Source organism: Podarcis pityusensis, assembly GCF_964106645.2.
Source record: "Podarcis pityusensis genome assembly, chromosome: 3".
NCBI lineage: Eukaryota > Metazoa > Chordata > Lepidosauria > Squamata > Lacertidae > Podarcis > Podarcis pityusensis.
This window is the reverse complement of record NC_138026.1, coordinates 10,112,710-10,132,195: the sequence shown is the minus strand read 5'-3', so window position 1 is coordinate 10,132,195 and position 19,486 is coordinate 10,112,710. Positions and strand designations below refer to the sequence as shown.

The following is a 19,486-nucleotide window of genomic DNA, read 5'->3' as shown; positions in this document are numbered from 1 at the left end:
AATACAGAGTAATGCTAGAAAAAACTATGGTGTGGGAAAAGAAGACCAAATAACCCAGTAAGGAGAAACTAGATAAGATTGCCTACATTTATAAACCGGGCACAGATAGAAAATAACCAATCTATTGTTGCCATATGCTAATGCATAGAAGCAAACAGACTCTGTTTTCATTGAACTGAGGCAGCATGTGTTGGAGTAAGGTTATGATGATATAATGGCAACATGAATATTTTTATCCACATTTACAAGCTGAGCAGATATAATTCTAGTTAGTGTAAATACAACAAACATTCTCCAAAGAGTAGGCAAAGTTATTGCATCAGTAATATATGGATTTGGGAATCGGTTGACTATATTGAGCATACGAAGGTATTCTGCTGTTAAAAGTATGGCACTGAACGGGGTGTCCTTGCAAAAGAGAGGTGTAAATAAAGGAACTGAGGTGAGGAAGACAAACTGCGCCTGTCCTTCAAGCAGGGAAAAAAATAGTGTACATGAGTCAGATGGACACATTAATGTTCCATCAGATATGGTTAGGTTTTGGTCTTCTGACAAGTTTCCTTCAGTTTAAATCCTGCACATAAGGATATGCCATTATCCTTTGCTCTACTTTCTCTTATCAGCTATTGCATTATCAAGTTCACAGCCCAAAACCTCTGGTAGAAATTGTGCAATGGTCATTGCACTTGTCATTATCCTTGATTGCAATAAAAATATCCAGCCAGCCATTTACTTCTATCTTCCTCACTTCTCATTCCATACCCCAGTATCAGTGTCATCCTAAGTTCTATCGAAATACAATTTTAAATATTTTTGTTAGCTGGCAAGTTTGTGTCATTTTTCCAAATTCTTAATAATATCCTGAATAAGGTAAAGGTAAAGGACCACTGGATGGTTAAGTCCAGTCAAAGGTGCCTATGGGATGCGGTGCTCATCTCGCTTTCAGGCTGAGGGAGCCAGCAGCGGAACACCGTGACACAAACTAGAGCGCACGGAAACGCTGTTTATCTTCCTGCCGCAGTGGTACCTATTTATCTACTTGCACTGGTGTGCTTTTGAACTGCTAGGTTGGCAGGAGCTGGGACAGAGCAATGGGAGCTCACCACTGTTGTGCAGATTTGAACCGCCGACCTTCTGATCGGCAAGCCCAAGAGGCTTAGTGGTTTAGACCACAGCGCCACCCACGTCCCCACAATATCCTGAATATATAATAATAAAAGACCCTTGGATTACATGTTCAACCTGTGCGTTCATTTTCAGGCAAATTGCGATATTGGCTCTTCAGTTAGGATTTTAAAGCAGGAGAATGAAAACATTTGCTCTTATCCCCCAAGTACAAACTCTTCAGATTTCATAATTTCATAGCAATAAGGAAGCAGCTGGAATCCTGCAATTTGGAACACCCAGCAGGAGTGCTTACAACTAGGCAGAATACCAGTGGGGTTTAGGAGTCCCCCTGTGCGGTTTAGAGTGAGAGAAGAGGGCCTGTTGCACTGAAATCTACTTTGAATATGTTAAACCTACCGAAGAAGAGCAACGGTGCGGTGAAACATTTTCATCCAGATACCTCATCTCACTGTAATATTGTGATTTCTCTTTCTCATCTAGGATGCTACTATTAGAACTATCTCCTAATTCATTACATTTTATTTCATTTGCCATGTGCAGATACGATTGTCTCCTCCAGCTGCTGTGCAAGTTTAGACTACATTGTCACCTACCTCTTTAAGCACATAGCAAAAGAAGGCAAGAAACCTCTGAGATGTAGAGAGACTTCACAAGATGGGCAAAGATTACTGCACTTCATGCAGCAGAACTCAGAGGTATTACAGCAGGTAAGCTCCGTAGCATTGTGCAGCTTTCCTCCATTTTTATCGTTGTGAGCAAAGGTGTTCTTCTCTCCTCTTCTTTCTTTCCTTTAAAAAAAATTATTCGTTTTTGCCTTTAACAATTATCACCACAAATAAATCATAATCATGTACAAATAGGATTCTCTGAATCCCAGAACTTCACTCCTCCATGGTTTCCAAAGTTATTCTTTTCTTTTTCATCATATAATGTTCTCCATATTTTCTTAACCCTCAATTTCTCGCTACATTGCAAGTGTTTTTTTTAGAATCCTGCCAATGTTTTTAATTGTTTACAGTGTTCTTTGAAGTGACATAAATTTTCCCCATTCTTTATTAAATTTATTATCCTCTTGATAATAAATCTGTGGGATGTAAGAATCAGGTGCAGTCAAACACAACATTGCTAGAGAAGACAGTGTGGTGTAGTGGTTAAGAGCGGTAGTCTCGTAATCTGGGGAACCGGGTTCGCTTCCCTGCTCCTCCACATGCAGCTGCTGGGTGACCTTGGGCCAGTCACACTTCTCTGAAGTCTCTCAGCCCCACTCACCTCACAGAGTGTTTGTTGTGGGGGAGGAAAGGAAAGGAGAATGTTAGCCACTTTGAGACTCCTTCGGGAAGTGATAAAGCGGGATATCAAATCCAAACTCTTCTTCAGTCCTCCAGCCGGAACTTTCCAGGACTGAGACGAAACTTCCTATGTGTAACTTGAGATGGCCGTGGCCTCTCCTGAAGTGGAATGATCCAGAACCTCCAGGCTGGTGACCATCTGGTCTCTTCTTGTCTCTCTTATCTCTTATTGATGCCATCTTAACAACAGCACTACTAAAATGCACCCCTGGCTCCAGGCCAAGAGAAGAAAAGAGGTCCTTTCTCCCATAAGGAGATAGTCACCACATTTAAACTATGTTGTAACCTTTTAAGTCTGCCTTCTGGGAACCTTTGTGTGAACAGATCATTACTTGTGAGTAAACGTTTTATACTTTACAGAAGACTGTGTAGCATCTTATTTTAGGAGGGATTAAACGGGGAAAATACCAGGAAATATTTACAGAGACTCTAACGAGTCTGAGCAAGCGTATGTTTTAAAAAGGGGAATGTTAACTCTGCTGATTTTGTTGAACTTGTAAAGACAAGTTGGGATAGGATATCTTAGACAATATATCCTCCCACGCATCCATAAACATTCCCACAAAATCTTCCTGGTCATTTTCGCCATTTCAGCATAGTCCATCATCTTTGTCAGCCTTCTTCTCTTGTAGGTACTTTGTCTGCCTTCCATCCTTGGGCAAATTATATCTACGCTGCTGTCAAAGCTCCTCTTCTTTCTTAGAAAGCAAGTTTACAAGGATATTCCAGTTTATAAGTTAATAGATGAGACGTTTTTAAAAATTGCTGGTGTTTTTGTTTTGGAAGTTTAGAAAAAGCCTCTAGTGATACAGTAGTCATGGGGAGATCATGTTCTTAACTCCAGGCGCTGATGACCTCACTGTCAACAATCACAATAGTCTTCCTCATTGACCCAGTATCAACTACCTTACAAATAAGTGAGTACCTTGGACCACTGTGGGAGATGCTGGGGTCATCTGCACACAAGAGACCTATTCCACCACAACCTCCTTTTGCACTGGATTTCCATTGTCAGTGCATCTCTGCCGGAAAGCTAAAGGCACTTTGCCAAAAACCCCATGTGCCCAAGCAGCACACATGTGAACTGATTTTATTATAGAAGTTCAGAAGCTTCTATAATGCACTAAGGGAGTCTTCAGTGGTTGAGTATTCAGGAAAGAAATCTTGGGGCCATTGTGGATAGCTCAGTGTAAAGCATTGCAACCTGGGGTGTAACAGCAATGAAAAATATTAACTCATTATTGGAAAGTATTGGAAAGTTGGGGTTGAAAATAAGTTGACCTCTTTGTGGTACCTTTCCAAATGTGTGGCCAGATTTGGAATCCTGTATACCAGTTTTCCTGAGCCTGATACCCTCGAGATATTTCAGAATCTCAAGTTCTGTCATTCCCAGCCAGCATGGCCAATGGTCTGGTCCTATGGGAGTTTACAGCTTGATGTTGCTGACACACCTACGGGAGTCCTGGTTGACCTCTGAAATAAAGTGTTGATCACTTGTTGGCATGCTGTCCCTCTAACTAAAGCACTTTTGGCTCCCTAGTAATCCATTTTGCCTTACATCCTGTTTAGTGAAACCATCTGGAGAGTTCTCCCTCCTTCTCCCAATCCAAATATAGTGGTGAATGCCTGGGACAGGAATAGGTGTAGGTATCTCGATAAATGCTGATAAACTAAATCTCAACAGACAAGACTGAAGAATGTTCATAGATGGTATGGTTGGGTAGAGAGTTGATATTTGGCCTGTTCTTGATGAAATTGCAGTTTCCCTTAAGAGAATTTGGTGGGGGTTTTTAGGTCTAGCCTTGCTTATAGACACCCAAATGAAGTCTGTAGGGTGGAAAGCTTTCTGCCTTCCGTTGGCGTGCTAGCTGCAGCCTCTCCGTGATAACTAAAATCTTGCCACATTTATCCATGCCTTGTTGACATCTCACATTAGATATCTGCAATGTGGCTATACATTAGGCTGCCTGTATAAGAGTTTTCAGAAACTTGAACAGGTTCAGTGACCAGGTTACCGATTGGAAAGTGCTGTGCTGAATATGTTTTTGCTGGAACCAAAAGAACTTTGCTGGCTTCTAGTATGTTTTGGGGTGCAGTTCAAAGTGCATTTTAGTGTCTGAAGCCCTAAACAGCCTCAGGGCAACTGTCTTCTCTTATATGCGTGTGCCTGTTTGCTTAGATTATCAACTGAGGCCCTGATCCAGTTGCCTCCACCTTTGGAAGTTTGATTTGCCTTGAAAAGACAAATGACAGGGGCAGGGCCCTTTTTTTGAAGTGTGGCAGCTTGACTTTGGAGCTTTCTCCCTACACATTTTTGCCTAGTACCTACTTAAATGTCTTTTAGGTGTCTGGTGAAGGCTTTTTAATGTACTTGAGTCTTCAACATATATATTAATTGTACCAGCTTTTAGTAAGTACACTTATTCTTCTGACTTTTCTTTTTCCTTGTATATTAGATGGATTTTACTTAGTATCTTAGTATATATTTTGTATTAGTATTTAATCTTTTATCTGAGTCACCTCAGAGATAAGCAGATGGAATACAGTAGTTCTAAATAAAAAAATAACTAGATGCTCATATGATATTCAACTAAGCAATTGATTGTCATTTGTCTTTTCAAGGCAAATCGAGTAATAAAAATTTCATGATCTGAAGACGATACAGAGAGGTGTTGTGCTTCTGTTTCTATTATTATGGGATGCACTATTGTTGCAAGGAACCATGCATTTTGACAGTTTCATGGTCAGTTTTGTCTTTGGTGAATGATTTAATCCCAAATGGCAGACTGGTGGGCATTTTAAGAACAGATTGTTAACTAAATACCATGTAACTGCTTGGATTTATGGCTGTAATCAGGACAGAGTGACATCAGTGGAAGATCTTTAGTGACCTGGAGATTGTACTGATGGTTAGGTAACAGAAATGAAGGTTGCTACTTAAGTTTACAAGATTTATCATTGTTATTTATTGTTCCGATTACATTGGGTGATCTTTGTTTCCAAATAAAGGCAAATAAGGAACTGGGACACAGCATATTATTTAGGCATGCATTTGACTGGCATTATTATTGGCATGTGATTCATTGCCATCATTCCCTCTCGCTACGACTTCCTGCAGAAGCCAATCCAAAGCAGAAATTGATTAGAACTTGGTGGTGTATTCAGTACTCACCTGTCACTGTGTACAGTAGTTCTTGCTCTATAAATACAACTGTAGGATCAGAAATAATAGCATACTGACCTCAAATCAGGATTTTCATACGTTTGCCTTCCTTATGACCTTAACGCCGTAGTTTGTGTTAATGACGCTTGGCAATCCTGAAATTTATATCCTATGAATAAGCAGTGATCTGTCTTTATTAGCTTCGCAGTTTGTCGAATACATTATAGTTCGTCTGAATGTAGGCTTTCAGGTACTCTTTTAAATATTAATGACTGGTCTCCAGTAGTCAGCATAAATATGATTTGCATTAGCACGAGTCATAGCGTATTGAGTGCTTCTGATGTCAACCATTCAGTGTTCTAATACCTGACATCATCTCCCGAGGTCACTACCAACTTTGACCTTTCTCCTTGTGCACAGTTTCTCCAGTCTCAGAAGCTCTTTTGAATTGATTTGAAATTTTGACTCTTCCCTTTATGAGGCAGTAAAATTGATAATTATTCAGATGGGAACTGAGTGCTGAGTGAAAAATCAATTCCACCCGCTCTCTGCTGCGTATAAAATTACTTCTGACTCTGCTGGTCTAAACGAATGGCCAAGGTAAAAGCAGCAGGCAGGGATAGTAGAAAGAGTTAGCTGGACGGAGCTAATAGCCTAAAGGGATGGCTTTTTGAGATGAGGGAGTGAGCCAGTTGGGGGCGGTTATCAGCAATGATGGGACTCATTGATTATATGTTTACATCAGGTTTCCATTGGGTTATAAATCAGCCCTGAATAGAAACAGAACCCAAGGACTTGAATCTTACCAGAGGGACAATGAATTAGATTATTCTCATTTTCACACTCAGATGAAAAGTGAGCCATTGATTATTCATCGGCAGGCCATTAAACCCTGGCTTTAGAGCTGATTTGACTATCATGGCGGCTAATGAACAAGACTGTTGCTTCACAACTAGAGGTTTCAGTTTTCTAGACAGCTGTGTCTTGTAAGTAATGCCTAACCCTATTAAAAGGAAGGGGGTTATTACAAATTGCTTAACAGTGCTAGAAAACTAGGCCCTAATGACTAATTGTACTGTGAGCTTAAAGAGGCTTGTCAGTTCTTTAAAGTGATGCAATGTAACAGAATATTTTCCCCTGTTCCTCTGTTCTGGCGGAAGCACTGTTTATATTGTGTTTCTTTTAAAATAACGAAAGGAGCATCCCTAAATACGGGTGCATATCTGCACAAGCGTCAAATAGATAGGTAAAAGAAAGTTCTCTTGTTACTGAAGAAACGGAAATACATTTTAACCAGCTATAGCACGACAGTGGCTTTCCTGGATTAGACGACATTTAAGGTCCCTTCCAACATTCTGGTTCTGTTTAACGAGAAATGCTATTTGCTGGTTCCATAGAATGAATGCCAAACTGCTCCTTTATTCAGCTGGCATTGACCCGTTCCTATGCCATATCAACTGTACCACCCAGGGGTGCCAACTTGAATAAAATATTCTTTTGGGGGGCCAAGTAAGCTCTGCTCCTCATAATTGATCACATGACATGGTGCACAGACACAAGGCAAATGGCAGCCTAGAGTTAGGGGGGCTACATGTCTTTTCTCGTGGCATAAAGAGCCAGAGGAAAGAGTGGTCTTATTCTTTAGAACCATGAGAACAATTTCAGCTGACCACCATAGCACTGCACTGCTGTTTTGCTGTCCTCCTGACTACTGGGATATTAAAGAAGTAATAGATGAGGAGGATGTGCTGTGCTGGCAGCAGGGATATGAGAGAGGGAAGATTAGAGGATGAAAGACCGTTGTAAAACTATTCAGATTATTGTAAGCGTACGTATAATGTAGTAAAGCATGCCATCTGCTTATCTCCATCTGAAACCACATGCATATGTTAAGATTCAAATATATGTTGGCCCTGTGAGATAAAGGCCTTGTAACTTCATAAAACATCTGAACACATAGCAAAGAGCAGACTATCCAAGTGCTTCACTGCTTGGCTTGATTGGGTTATACAATAAACAGGACCTCTGCTAAAGCCTTGAGGGGTAGGAATAATAATATTGTGGATATAGTCAGAGGCATTTAAAACATATAGTCTTATTAAGAGTATTAGAAGTTCAGTGAAAGGCATTTATTTAATTATGTCTCAGAATGAAAACTACTTCTGTGAGTGTATATCAGATAGTTTAGACCTGGAGCAATGATCTTTAAGAGGTTTTAGCTCTCTCAGTTGCCTGATCTTGCCTGCTGAAGAAATGAAATAGAAATTTGTGTAGAATGCAAATGGAGTTGCCCTTGCTCACATAAGTGAAACTGCTCTAGAAACGTGGAATGTAAGAAGCCCAATTATGCATAATTTCTTTTTTTTATTATATGATTGGGTGTTGTTTTATATTCCTAACCAGTATCACTTCTAAGCTTTAATGCAGTCTTGTTCAACGTAGTAAAATGCATCCTCTTTAAATATCTGTGTGCTTGCTTTTTCTTTTACTACAAATTACAAATGCAGCTATTCCGTCCTTGCTAAGATTAAACAAAGCCAACACCCTTCCCCAACTGTTTTTTTAAAGTGTTGCTTTTAATTAACTAATGTTTGAATCGCATACATAAGCTGTAACTTAACAACTTGCTCCAACGTAAATAGAAGTTATGTTAATACGTTTTCTGCAGTTCATAAATCAATAGAAGTTTCCGTTCTTCAGTGCTGGTTATGTTGTTCACCCCAAAGTTAACCACAGCCCCTAGAGGGAATAGTCTGTCCTTCCTATGGGGGGCCCATGTGTAACTTGCAGTAGATATTCAGTTCTTCGGTACCTTCTTCATATTTAAAATTCTGATTGCTTTTCTTGGTATTAAGCAGTGGGAGAAGCAGCAGCGTGCCTAGTAGTTTAGAAAAGGATTTAAAATTAGTCTGCTTCACAGGGGGATCGGGGTAAAATACGCCATTAATAAAATGCCTTAATGTTTCATGCTAGTGTTTTTCACAATAAGTAAAAAAGCAAAAGTCTGATCACCCCTGTTCACGTTGGGATGAATGTTCTCGGCACTGTATAGCACGTTACCTTTTTGATTCTACCTTTTCAGGTGGCATCTCAGTCATTTTTATAGCAACTAGAATACTATGTGGACAATACTATAGCCTTACTATGAAGTGTGGGGTGGGGTGGGTGTAACACAAGAAGAGGGTTTGTTTAAACAAATGTGTGTGTGTGCCTTTTCTCTTTCTCAAGGGAGGGGAGTGTAACCCAGGGGAGGGAGGAAAAAAGCAACCGGAGGGGGCGATGCCCCCATCCCACTCTGTCAAAATTAAATGTACCCTCAGGCCCCAAACAATGGGCAACCACTCATATCTGGATTCAGGATTTTAGCATATTTTAAGGATATGATCCAATAAGCATCATAACTTTTTCTTAATTGAAAGAAAAATAACAGCTGTAGAGATGTGGGTGGTTAAGGAACAGGAAAAGATACTTTATTGAATGAGCCAAAATTCAATCTCAAAGCCACTTATTGAACTATTGACATAAATTTAGGCATTTCAGCATTGATTGATAGTTTAATATAAATAATTTCATGAATTTGGGGGGAGGAACTGGATGTGCCTTAAAATATATTAACTTTTTATTCTGTCAGACGTATAATACATTTATTAATTACTCTGCCTTTGTGCTCGTGTAACTTTTATCAACAAAATAATTGCCTTCTCATCTTAAGGCAGAGTAATTCAATAAGCAAAACAATATTTCATAATGGTGTGACGGTGTCAGCAGCTTTGATAAAAGCACAATGCAGGTATAATTCCACCTGTACAGAATGCTGTGCTTACAATTCTCTGTGTAAAATTATAAAATGAAGGAGGGGACCCCACTAAACCTTTAGTCCATCGTTTTGCATCTTGCATAACTTTCCCGCTTTTAATCCGAAGCTTGCTACTTTATAGTTCTTCAAAGCAGTTGTACTTTAAGAGTGCAATCTCTTTGTAAAACAAAACAGTCAAATCGAGCAAGAATGACTTCCCTGATCACAAAGCTTGTTAAGCACTTAACAATACAGTGTGCTACTTTGGTGTGCATGGAAGTTTAGCTTCGTAAAGTAACAAGTATCGCCTAGTCCATGGATGGAGACAAAAAGGCTGCAATTTGGCTTTCAGAAAAAATTGCTAGAGGTGTTGATGGTAGAGGTGTACCCTAAGGCTAGGCAGCTGGTGTATATATGCTTTTTGTTTATCCGTTTCTGGTTTATGTACCCTTTAGGCCAACAGATGAAACAATTGCTCCTACAGGGTCAGCTGCTGGTCAGAGGCAAAGTAAGAAAAGGCTTTGCGTTCAAACACGTCAGCCATCGTTTTAGCGCAGCTGGCACCTGCTACTGGTTCACAGCAGGAGGGTTAAAGGTCAAAGAGGCAGTTGTTCTAAACTCAGTGATGGCTTAAAGGGACTTGTAGATTAATCTGCTTTATTAACTTCTGTATATTAGATAACTATTGCAGTGAATGAAAGCATGTCTTTCTGAATAAGTACCATCACCTCTTTCCCTTTTAAATTGGCTTTTGAGTAATGAATATTAAATAGAATGCGTTTCAGGGGTAATTAAATGAAAACATTAGGATGCTGGTGTTTGCATCTTATTTGAAACTTTGTTGCATATTTATAAAGCACGGCTTACCTTTATATTTTGAGGAAAAACAAATAACCGGGGTGTTTTGAATTACAAATGAAATCTCTCATGCTTACTGAACAATTGTAATTTTCTAGGCAAACCTCCTTTAAAAGAGCAGCAAACACGGAACAATCTTTAAAAATATTTGTATCAGAATTTGCCCACTTCTTTGCAGTTGTCTGACTTTGTTACTTTTTGATTCAGAAGTCGTACAAAATGTTTTGGTTATGTTTTCCGCATAAAACGGATGTTGCCAAATGGCAGGATGTAACCATTTGATTGAAAGCTGGCCTTGCCCTTCTTCCTATGTTTTACATTTTTATTTTAGGATAAAATGAAATAGTAAGTGTTGCAGAAACATTTGCACATCTGTCTATTTGAATGTCCCAGTGGTTGTAGTCAGAGCTTCTTGGTATGTCTCTGAATGTGTGTTACAGGGAAACGAACGACCATGGGGAAAGCCGTTGCCTGCATTCCTGGCTGCCTCTTATCGACTGCTGTTGAAAACACAGTGTTGAACTAGATCGGCCATTGGCATGATCCAGTAGACCCCGTTCTAATGATGGGATGGCAACATCGGCGGGGGGGGTCATGCATAGCCAAGTCGCTCAGTGTTCTTTATGACTGAATGGGGATTGAACTCAAATCCACCTAATCTGTCTAAACATTCTGGCCCAGCAATGGTTAGTTTTTGGCCTTCCAAATGTTGCTCAACTACAACTCCCATCTTCCCTATGCTGATTGGGTCTGATGAAGTACAATAAGGTGGGGGGGTAGCGGGTTAGCCACCCAGTTCTAGGCACCATACTGCACTGGAGATCTCTCACATCAGATGTACGGTATGTATTTAAAAAAAAAAAAATTCCCATACTGCCCTTCATTTGATGGTTTACGATATAAGGCCACAAAAATACATAATGTAGTAATAAACAAAAACAATAGTCCCCCCCCCCAAAAAAATTAAAAGGCCATCTTCAAATCTGGTTAAAATATAGTTCTCAGTCAAGAATCAAAGTTCATTTATTTCCAGGTTTTAGGGGCATATCTTTTGTTCTATTTCCTGGTTCTTCTGAGCTCGCATGGCATCGACTTCATATTGCCCAAATTGTGGATCTTGAGCTGACTTCTTTGAAAACAGCGATAATCTTTGATGAAAATTTGGTTCCATAGATCATAGGTGTCTCTACATGCAATTGAGTTGGCCCTTTGCTTACCTCAAATATTCTACTAGAGAAGAGGTCTCTGCTGGTTTATTATGGTTAGAGCTTTTGCGATCTGTGCTGCCATTTAAGCAGCACAAATAGTGCTCTTTAGTTGGTTAGTTATTGATGTACTCAGATTAATGCTACTGACAGAAAACCAATTAACTTCTTTTTGGCATAAAGAGCAATATTCCAGTCTGTAATAAATATTCCAGTGAACATTGGTTAACCAGAGGAATCCAAAGAGACTGGTACAGAAGCAGTATTAAGTAGGAGAAGCAATATTCAAGGATGTTGTTTTTAATAATCCCAGAATGTATCCTGCTACTTCTAGCTTTGATGGGTGGTGGTTGTGAGAAATTATATTAATTGTAAAAGACTCTTGATTACTTTTTATAATGCAGTAAGGGAGGACCTGTTGCCACTCAGTAATTCCAATCATTTGGAATAGCTACTGTTAGTATTCAATTTCCCACCCGTCATTTCATAAGAATGTGCTTTCAAATTATCATTTGTTTCAAATGCGAATAGTTGCAAGTAACAAATTGTTCCATAAAATTTAGGATCAGTTTGTGAACCACTTGAGAACAAAGAGGATTAAAGAAGTTTATATACATATACAAGCTGTTCCAGCATGTCTCTTTAATGCTTTGCCAAACACACAAATAAGCCAATCTTCTAGAATAATTTGTGGTTCTCTATGGGTTAAACCACAGAGCCTAGGACTTGCCGATCAGAAGGTCGGCGGTTCGAATCCCCGCGATGGGGTGAGCTCCCGCTGCTCGGTCCCGGCTCCTGGCAACCTAGCAGTTCGAAAGCACGTCAAAGTGCAAGTAGATAAATAGGTCCCGCTCCGGTGGGAAGGTAAACGGCGTTTCCGTGCGCTGCTCTGGTTCGCCAGAAGCAGCTTAGTCATGCTGACCACATGACCCAGAAGCTGTACGCCGGCTCCCTTAGCCAATAAAGCGAGATGAGCGCCGCAACCCCAGAGTCGGCCACGACTGGACCTAATGGTCAGGGGTCCCTTTACCTTTATATCATAGAACCATAGAGTTGGAAGGGACCCTGAGGATCATCTAGTCCAACCCCATGCAATGCAGGAATATGCAGTTGTCCCAAACGGGGATCAAACCTGCAACCTTGAAAGTATCAGCATCACACTCTAACCAACTGCGCTATCTAGGTAGAAGTTCTGTTAAGCTAAGAGTCGCACCTTTCTTTTTACCCAAGGCACTAACATTCTTTTGAGCTTTAGTCTTTATCTTACCCTTATAAACGTTGTTGTGTCTTTCAAAACCCTTTCTCTAAACATCAAGCCATTATTCTTGATAGTTCATGACCAGTGTCCTTTTCATCTCTTCCCGGTCTGCGCTGGAATGCAGGTTTTGGCAAACAATTGTGCAATACCGATTGTATACAGTATATAGATTTTGTGTACTTTGCCTATCATGATTTCAGGAGCAAGGTTGCTTTTTGTTGATACCCATTAGGAGTCAATGCAAAATAAACATCCTTTTTCAAAAAAAAAGGAAGTATTCTTCAACATGCTCTTCTGTCACTTTCCCCCACCCCGCTTTGCAAAACTACCTTCTGGTTTCAGCATCTTGTGGAAGAGGAATGACTCTCAAAGCAGTGTCTGTTTGATCACCATAGAATAGAAAGGAAGATATTTTGCAATGATCAAGCACTGGGAAGAAATGGCGCAGAGTTTATGTCCCAATGATTTAAGTATAAAACAGACACCGAAGGTTCCAGCAACAGTTTAGGGCCAGATGTGGAGGGCTGGTAGGCTAAAAGCTAGCTTTGCAATCGTAGACTCTTGCCAAGGCCATTGGTGGAGGAAGCATATGACACAGCTATTAAGAGGATCAGGCTGTCTGCGCCTTTCTTCTCTCAAGAGGCACTTGTAATGGATGCTATTTTCTCCCCTCATTAATCATGTGGTAGTGATTGTTCAAAGAGGAGCTGTTATCCAATCCCAATAGTGGAAATTTAGTGCAAATATGGTAACATGTGGAGCGTTTGTTCTACGAAGGGCCTGCGTTAGCATTGCCAAAAGGAGGAATATGTTTGATTAAGTGCTTAAAGAGCTCATCGTAATTTCCAAACGGTCCATACTGCAATATGATATACTCTAACTGGAAGGGACTCTTAACTCTAATGAGTTTGCTAGTTGAAGAATGCCAAGCTTCATCCAAATGAGCAACTCACAAATTCTTTTTTTGTGAGCGATAAGTTATTCAAGCCTTGAGGAAGAAAAATCTGCACATCCAAAAGCCCAGATGGGAAGATACAAGGGTGCTTGAGTTTGAAAACATCTGTTGGGTGCATCACACACCCAAATATAAAGCAGCCTGGAAATGACACAGCACACAATAGAGAGCTGACAAGGAATTCAATGTAGACAAGAACAAGAGATGCCTCTTCTGATTATGTTTCTGCTTGTAAGTACAGCATGTCAGCCACACACCACCTATTTAACCTGCAGGAAAATAAATCCATAGCAACCCAAACTGTTGTGCTAACGGTGCAGCCATTTTGATGTTAACAAAGCCTCTCCTCCTTCCGGAGGGGAGGGGTTGTGAGCGGGACCAGATCCTCGCGTCTGCCCCCTGCCCTGCCATCATCGCTGGCGCGCCACGCCTCCCAGCTGGGCACCCAATCGGGAGACACTGCGGGGGCGTGGTTTAGCCGCTCAAATGCGGCCGCGGCGGTTAGGCATTGGAATGTGTTGTTGGTGTATGGAAGGGCAAGGTGTGGCCATCGCCTACCCCTTCACTTATGGGTATTCCGTTAAAGGAATCCGGCGGTCGTGGATCCTGTCCGATGCCCTGTGTGGTGGGGGGCCATGACACGACCCCCCGGTGACATCAGGGGAGAGCTTATAGTTGTATTGGCATCAACAGGCTCCCCCTACTGGTGGTTAACCCCTCGTCAGACTCACCCCTCTCTGAGTGGGTGGAGTCAAATTTCCTCTATTCCAATGCCTAAGCCAATACCTTTTCACATGCTGTAATCAATAAAGTTGTGGCCGTTTCTACCCCAGTAACCTAATATACTGTGTCCACGTGTCTTTATTAACCCAAAGCGGGGGACGGGTACTCGAATCACAACTGGACCTTCCATCTCCCTGTTTTACAAGTGAACCAGGCAGACACATGAGCCACAAACATGGCTGCTGTTGTCGCATCCAGCTGGGCTGCATGTCAGATACATTGCCCTTCACCGGTACTTGCTTTTAATAGCATTGATGTCAACATATTGGAAATCTGCAAATCAAACTGAAAGTGCTTAAAATTGATGTTTTGAATCAACATTGTTTTTAGGGTGAGGCATTAGACTGGCACATTTGCAGTCAAGCTGCTTCCTGTCTTCCCATTACTGTTGTATTTACTTTCAGATAAAATGTAGACATCAACTTTATTATCTTGTCAGCAGTTTGGAAGGCATTTTGCCAGTTGTCAAAAGTTTCATCAGTAAACCATAAGATAGGATGAGATACTAGCTTTTTAATTGGTGTGGAACTGTTATTACATGATGTTAATAGATACAGCAGGTGTAAGAAACGCTTGAGCTCTTATTCAAAATGTCTTCTTAAATAAAGAAAGAAACACCTGTGAAACTGAATTTGTTTTTTCCCTTCAGCAGGGTCACTTCCTGTGGTTAAACTGTGCCATTCATAATGTATTTTGGGTTGTCTTATCTTAATTTCCACACACTTGATATGAAGGTGAGAGCTTTCATTCTTCGTTTCCCAAGATTCACAGGATTTCAAGTTACCCTACCACTTTGAAAAGTGATTGATTATATAGAAAGAGTATTGGCCTTGTTGCAATCTAAAATTCCATTCCATCTGTGATGCCTTTGTCCAGATACAACTGAATAGGTGGTCCAGCAATGACAGCAAATAGGTCGTAAGACATAAGAAACATTCTCCAAGAACTAAAATTACATACAGATTCCATATGTACATTATCAAATCCATCTAGCTCAGTGATTTTTCAACCTTTCTTATCCATTGTCCCATTTTAGCTAACATAAAAATCCCATGCCTCTCCGGCTCTCCTAATTATTTTATTTGAACTTTCAAATGGATTGAAATTTTTATTACTTAATTTTATACTTATATTGTACTTTTTCTTTTCTTTTTTACACTCATCCCCCTCCCCCCAGATCTTCCCTGCTTTGGAAACACTACTCTAGCCCATTATTTTCTGCTGCGACAGGCATCAGCTTTCCAAAGCCTAGGGCAAGATGAATCTTTCGCAACCGTGCTATCTGAGATCCTTCTTTAAAAAAACAAAACCTGGAGCAGCCAGGGTTTTGCACTTGGACCTTCTGTATGCAGAACATTTGCATGTTTTGTGATTTTTCCTGACTTTACTCAGATTGCTAGATCTTCTTTTACAGCCTTGGTTGGAAGGCGGAGAGTTTTAGAAGGCCGCATTCATCGTGAGAATTTGTCACTGTTCATTACATGAATTGTGCACATCAGAGCACATTGCACTGTTTCCTGCTTTTCCTCATACAGTGGTACCTCGGGTTAAGTACTTAATTCGTTCCGGAGGTCCGTACTTAACCTGAAACTGTTCTTAACCTGAAGCACCACTTTAGCTAATGGGATTCAGGTTAAGAACTTTGCTTCAGGATGAGAACAGAAATTGTGCTCCAACGGCGCGGCGGGAGCAGGAGGCCCCATTAGCTAAAGTGGTGCTTCAGGTTAAGAACAGTTTCAGGTTAAGAATGGACCTCCGGAACGAAATAAGTACTTAACCTGAGGTACCACTGAACAGTACTTGTTTCTGCTTCTGCACCTTATTTTGACATTTCCCATAGGAACTTTATTCCCTGTGTTTATGTTGTTTATGTGAGAATACTGAAACAGTTATGCAGTACTCAAATTAGGGTGGAGGTTGTTGTTGTTGTTTAGTCATTTAGTCGTGTCCAACTCTTCATAACCCCATTGACCAGAGCGTGCCAGGCACTCCTGTCTTCCACTGCCTCCCGTAGTTTGGTCAAACTCACTGGTAGCTTCGAGAACACTGCCCATCCATCTCATCCGCTGTCGTCCCCTTCTCCTTGTGCCCTCCATCTTTCCCAACATCAGGGTCTTTCCCAGGGAGTCTTCTCTTCTCATGAGGTGGCCAAAGTATTGGAGCCTCAGCTTCAGGATCTGTCCTTCCAGTGAGCACTCAGGGCTGATTTCCTTAAGAATAGATAGGTTTGATCTTCTTGCAGTCCATGGGACTCTCAAGAGTCTCCTCCAGCACCAGAATTCAAAAGCACCAATTCTTTGGCGATCAGCCTTCTTTATGGTCCAGCTCTCACTTCCATACATCACTACTGGGAAAACCATAGCTTTTACTATAGGAGAGCCCTTTAGGAAATACACAAGCCCTGCCCCTTTGACTCTCCCCAATTCTAGCCAGACCATGCCTTCCCTCTCTTCTTCTCCTACTGCAAAACTATGTGTTGGCTCACTGAGCTTTGGGTTCTGCTATGCACATGGGGACACATGGGAGCCGCACATAGTACAACACCTATTTACAATTCCTCTTTCAGCTAGCATTATGCACACAGAGCTCTGGACTAGGTCATAATTTTTGTTCTAAATTTATTCTGCTGCTGTTAAACTGATGTACGGAACTTCTGCGCAGTTGTAAAAAGACGTGGCATTTAGGAGATTGCATACCCCTGCATTGGATTGAGTTATGAAACCATCCAGGGGAGATATTTATATCAGTGCTATGAAGACTTTGATTTAAAAACAGCAATTTGATAATGTTAAACTGAAATAATTGTAATTTAATTGTAATATAAAATATAAGATTAATATACTGCAATAGAAGCCCCATTTGATTTCTATTTGTTTGGTTGCAGTATGAAGGGAATTGCTATGTTTTATTTGCATATCTTATGTTTTCTGCTAATGACTTTTAGCTTTTTCTTTCATTGTATCATATTGCTCATGTGTAAGTTTATTTTACTAGAAATGTTGGAGGAAGTGACTTTTTTCTGGAACCACTGTCAGTCCAGAGAGCAAGCGTTATCTCTGAATCATGCATGTGTAATGAGAACAGGCAATAAATTCAAATGTTCTTTTTCTTTCAAGCTTTCCCACTTGTGAGTTGTTCAGAAGCCCTTTATCATTGTTGCATTCCTTTGAATGTGTGGGTATCCTTTTTAAAATATTGTGTTCAAAACTAGATATGACGCACACGGTTTCCTCTCCTTCTGAGGCCTAACCTCCCACATCCTACATACAATACTTCGGAAAGCAAACTAAAACAGGCTTTATTTCCTTTCCCTTGTCCTATTGAACTTCACCTTGCGGCCCAATGTAAAGCCAGGTGGCAGATCATAATCAAAATGTAAATGTTAAAAATAACCCTCCTTGCTAAAAGCACAAAAATGGTGTGTGTTTTTTTACATTTGACTTTATTGAGTGTTGTTTCTACAATATAGTGTCCCACTTTGTTTCAGGGTTGTTTTAAACTGTATTCATCTCCTCTCCATTGATTGCTATTCTTTCTAAGATTGTAACATCTGTATTTTTCATGAGCATTTCAGTCACTTCATCACCAACATCAGCAGACCACACTGGAGTAACACCTTCTCTCTGCTTTGGGTGCAGTTCAGTAACCACCTGGCTTAGGTCCAACTCGCACCAAATGCGCCTTGCTTTAAATAGTTGCTGTTTAAATGAGATCTTGCCTACTTAGTGACACACAGAATCTGTGCCACCAAGACCACCAGCCAGCAACATTGCGTTCAGCTTCTAACAAAGAGCAATATGGTTTAATTCCCCAAAACAAATCTTGTACATTATACTCTCCGCCTCTCCTAGGTATATTGCTGTTTCTGTGCAACCCATGCTCTTGTTGCATCAGACCATTGTAGAGATGGAAAGCACAGGCAAAACTAGATGTCTGTGTGCGTGTTGTACCAGGTATTCAGCCAGAACCATTTTGTATTTGCAAGTTATTTGGCAAGTTTGCAAGTTATTTGGCAAGAGTTGGAGCCAGTGTGGTGTAGTGGTTAAGAGCGGTAGACTTGTAATCTGGGGAACCGGGTTCGCGTCTCCGCTCCTCCACATGCAGCTGCTGGGTGACCTTGGGCCAGTCACACTTCTTTGAAGTCTCTCAGCCCCAATCACCTCACAGAGTGTTTGTTGTGGGGGAGGAAGGGTAAGGAGAATGTTAGCCGCTTTCAGACTCCTTCGGGTAATGATAAAGCGGGATATCAAATCCAAACTCTTCTTCTTCTTCTTCATCTAATGCTGCAGACACTGGATGTTCTGCTCAGAAAGCAGTTGTGGGACCTAAACCAAATCATTAAACCCAGCATTGTCTTCTCTAACTGCCATCAAGGAGACCAGGGTTCTTTTCTGACATCTGCTGTCAGAGATTTTTTTAAGTGAAACTGTTATGGGCCCTTGGGCCTGCAAAGCAGACGCTCTACTTCAGTCAGCCAGCTTCCGACGTCCAATAATTTTGATATCATGTGCAGATTCTTTTAGTTTCCCATGGAACAGCATTGTGGTGGTGGTGGTGTTTAGGACAGCCTTTCTCTCTTTTTTTCCAAAATTTTTTATTAGTTTTCCAAATTTATAACAAATATAACACACACAAAATAACAAAACATATTGAAAAGAAGAAGAAACAAACATTAAAATAAATAAATCTTACTACTAAAAATCCAATTTGATTTCCATTGTTAAGTGACTTCCTCGAATCCTCCCTGAGTTTCATTAAATCACATTGTAGCAATTTTCCAATATCCACTTTCTAATAAAATTAACTTATTCAAATTACTATCTTCCTTCCCTTTCATAATATTCTCAATCCATAGTATTATACAATTCAACATACTTTAATCCTAGGCCAATTTGGTACTTGCAAGTATTTCCACTTATGTTATATTATAATAATTAGCTAAATATTCCTTAAATTTCTTCCAATCTTCTTGATGTTCCTACTCTTTCTGA

At 40.5% G+C, this 19,486-nt stretch overlaps 1 protein-coding gene across 3 annotated transcripts in view; it reads left to right on the top strand.

The window, feature by feature from the left end:
- The window catches only part of RANBP17 (RAN binding protein 17), a 183,961-nt gene that overhangs the window by 154,447 nt on the left and 10,028 nt on the right, over positions 1 to 19,486 (top strand). For all 3 annotated transcript variants that reach the window (XM_080999002.1, XM_080999001.1, XM_080999000.1), the window contains one exon: positions 1,669 to 1,835. In XM_080999002.1, coding sequence (XP_080855128.1) covers positions 1,669 to 1,835 — 167 coding nt within the window. The remainder of the gene's footprint in view (positions 1 to 1,668; positions 1,836 to 19,486) is intronic.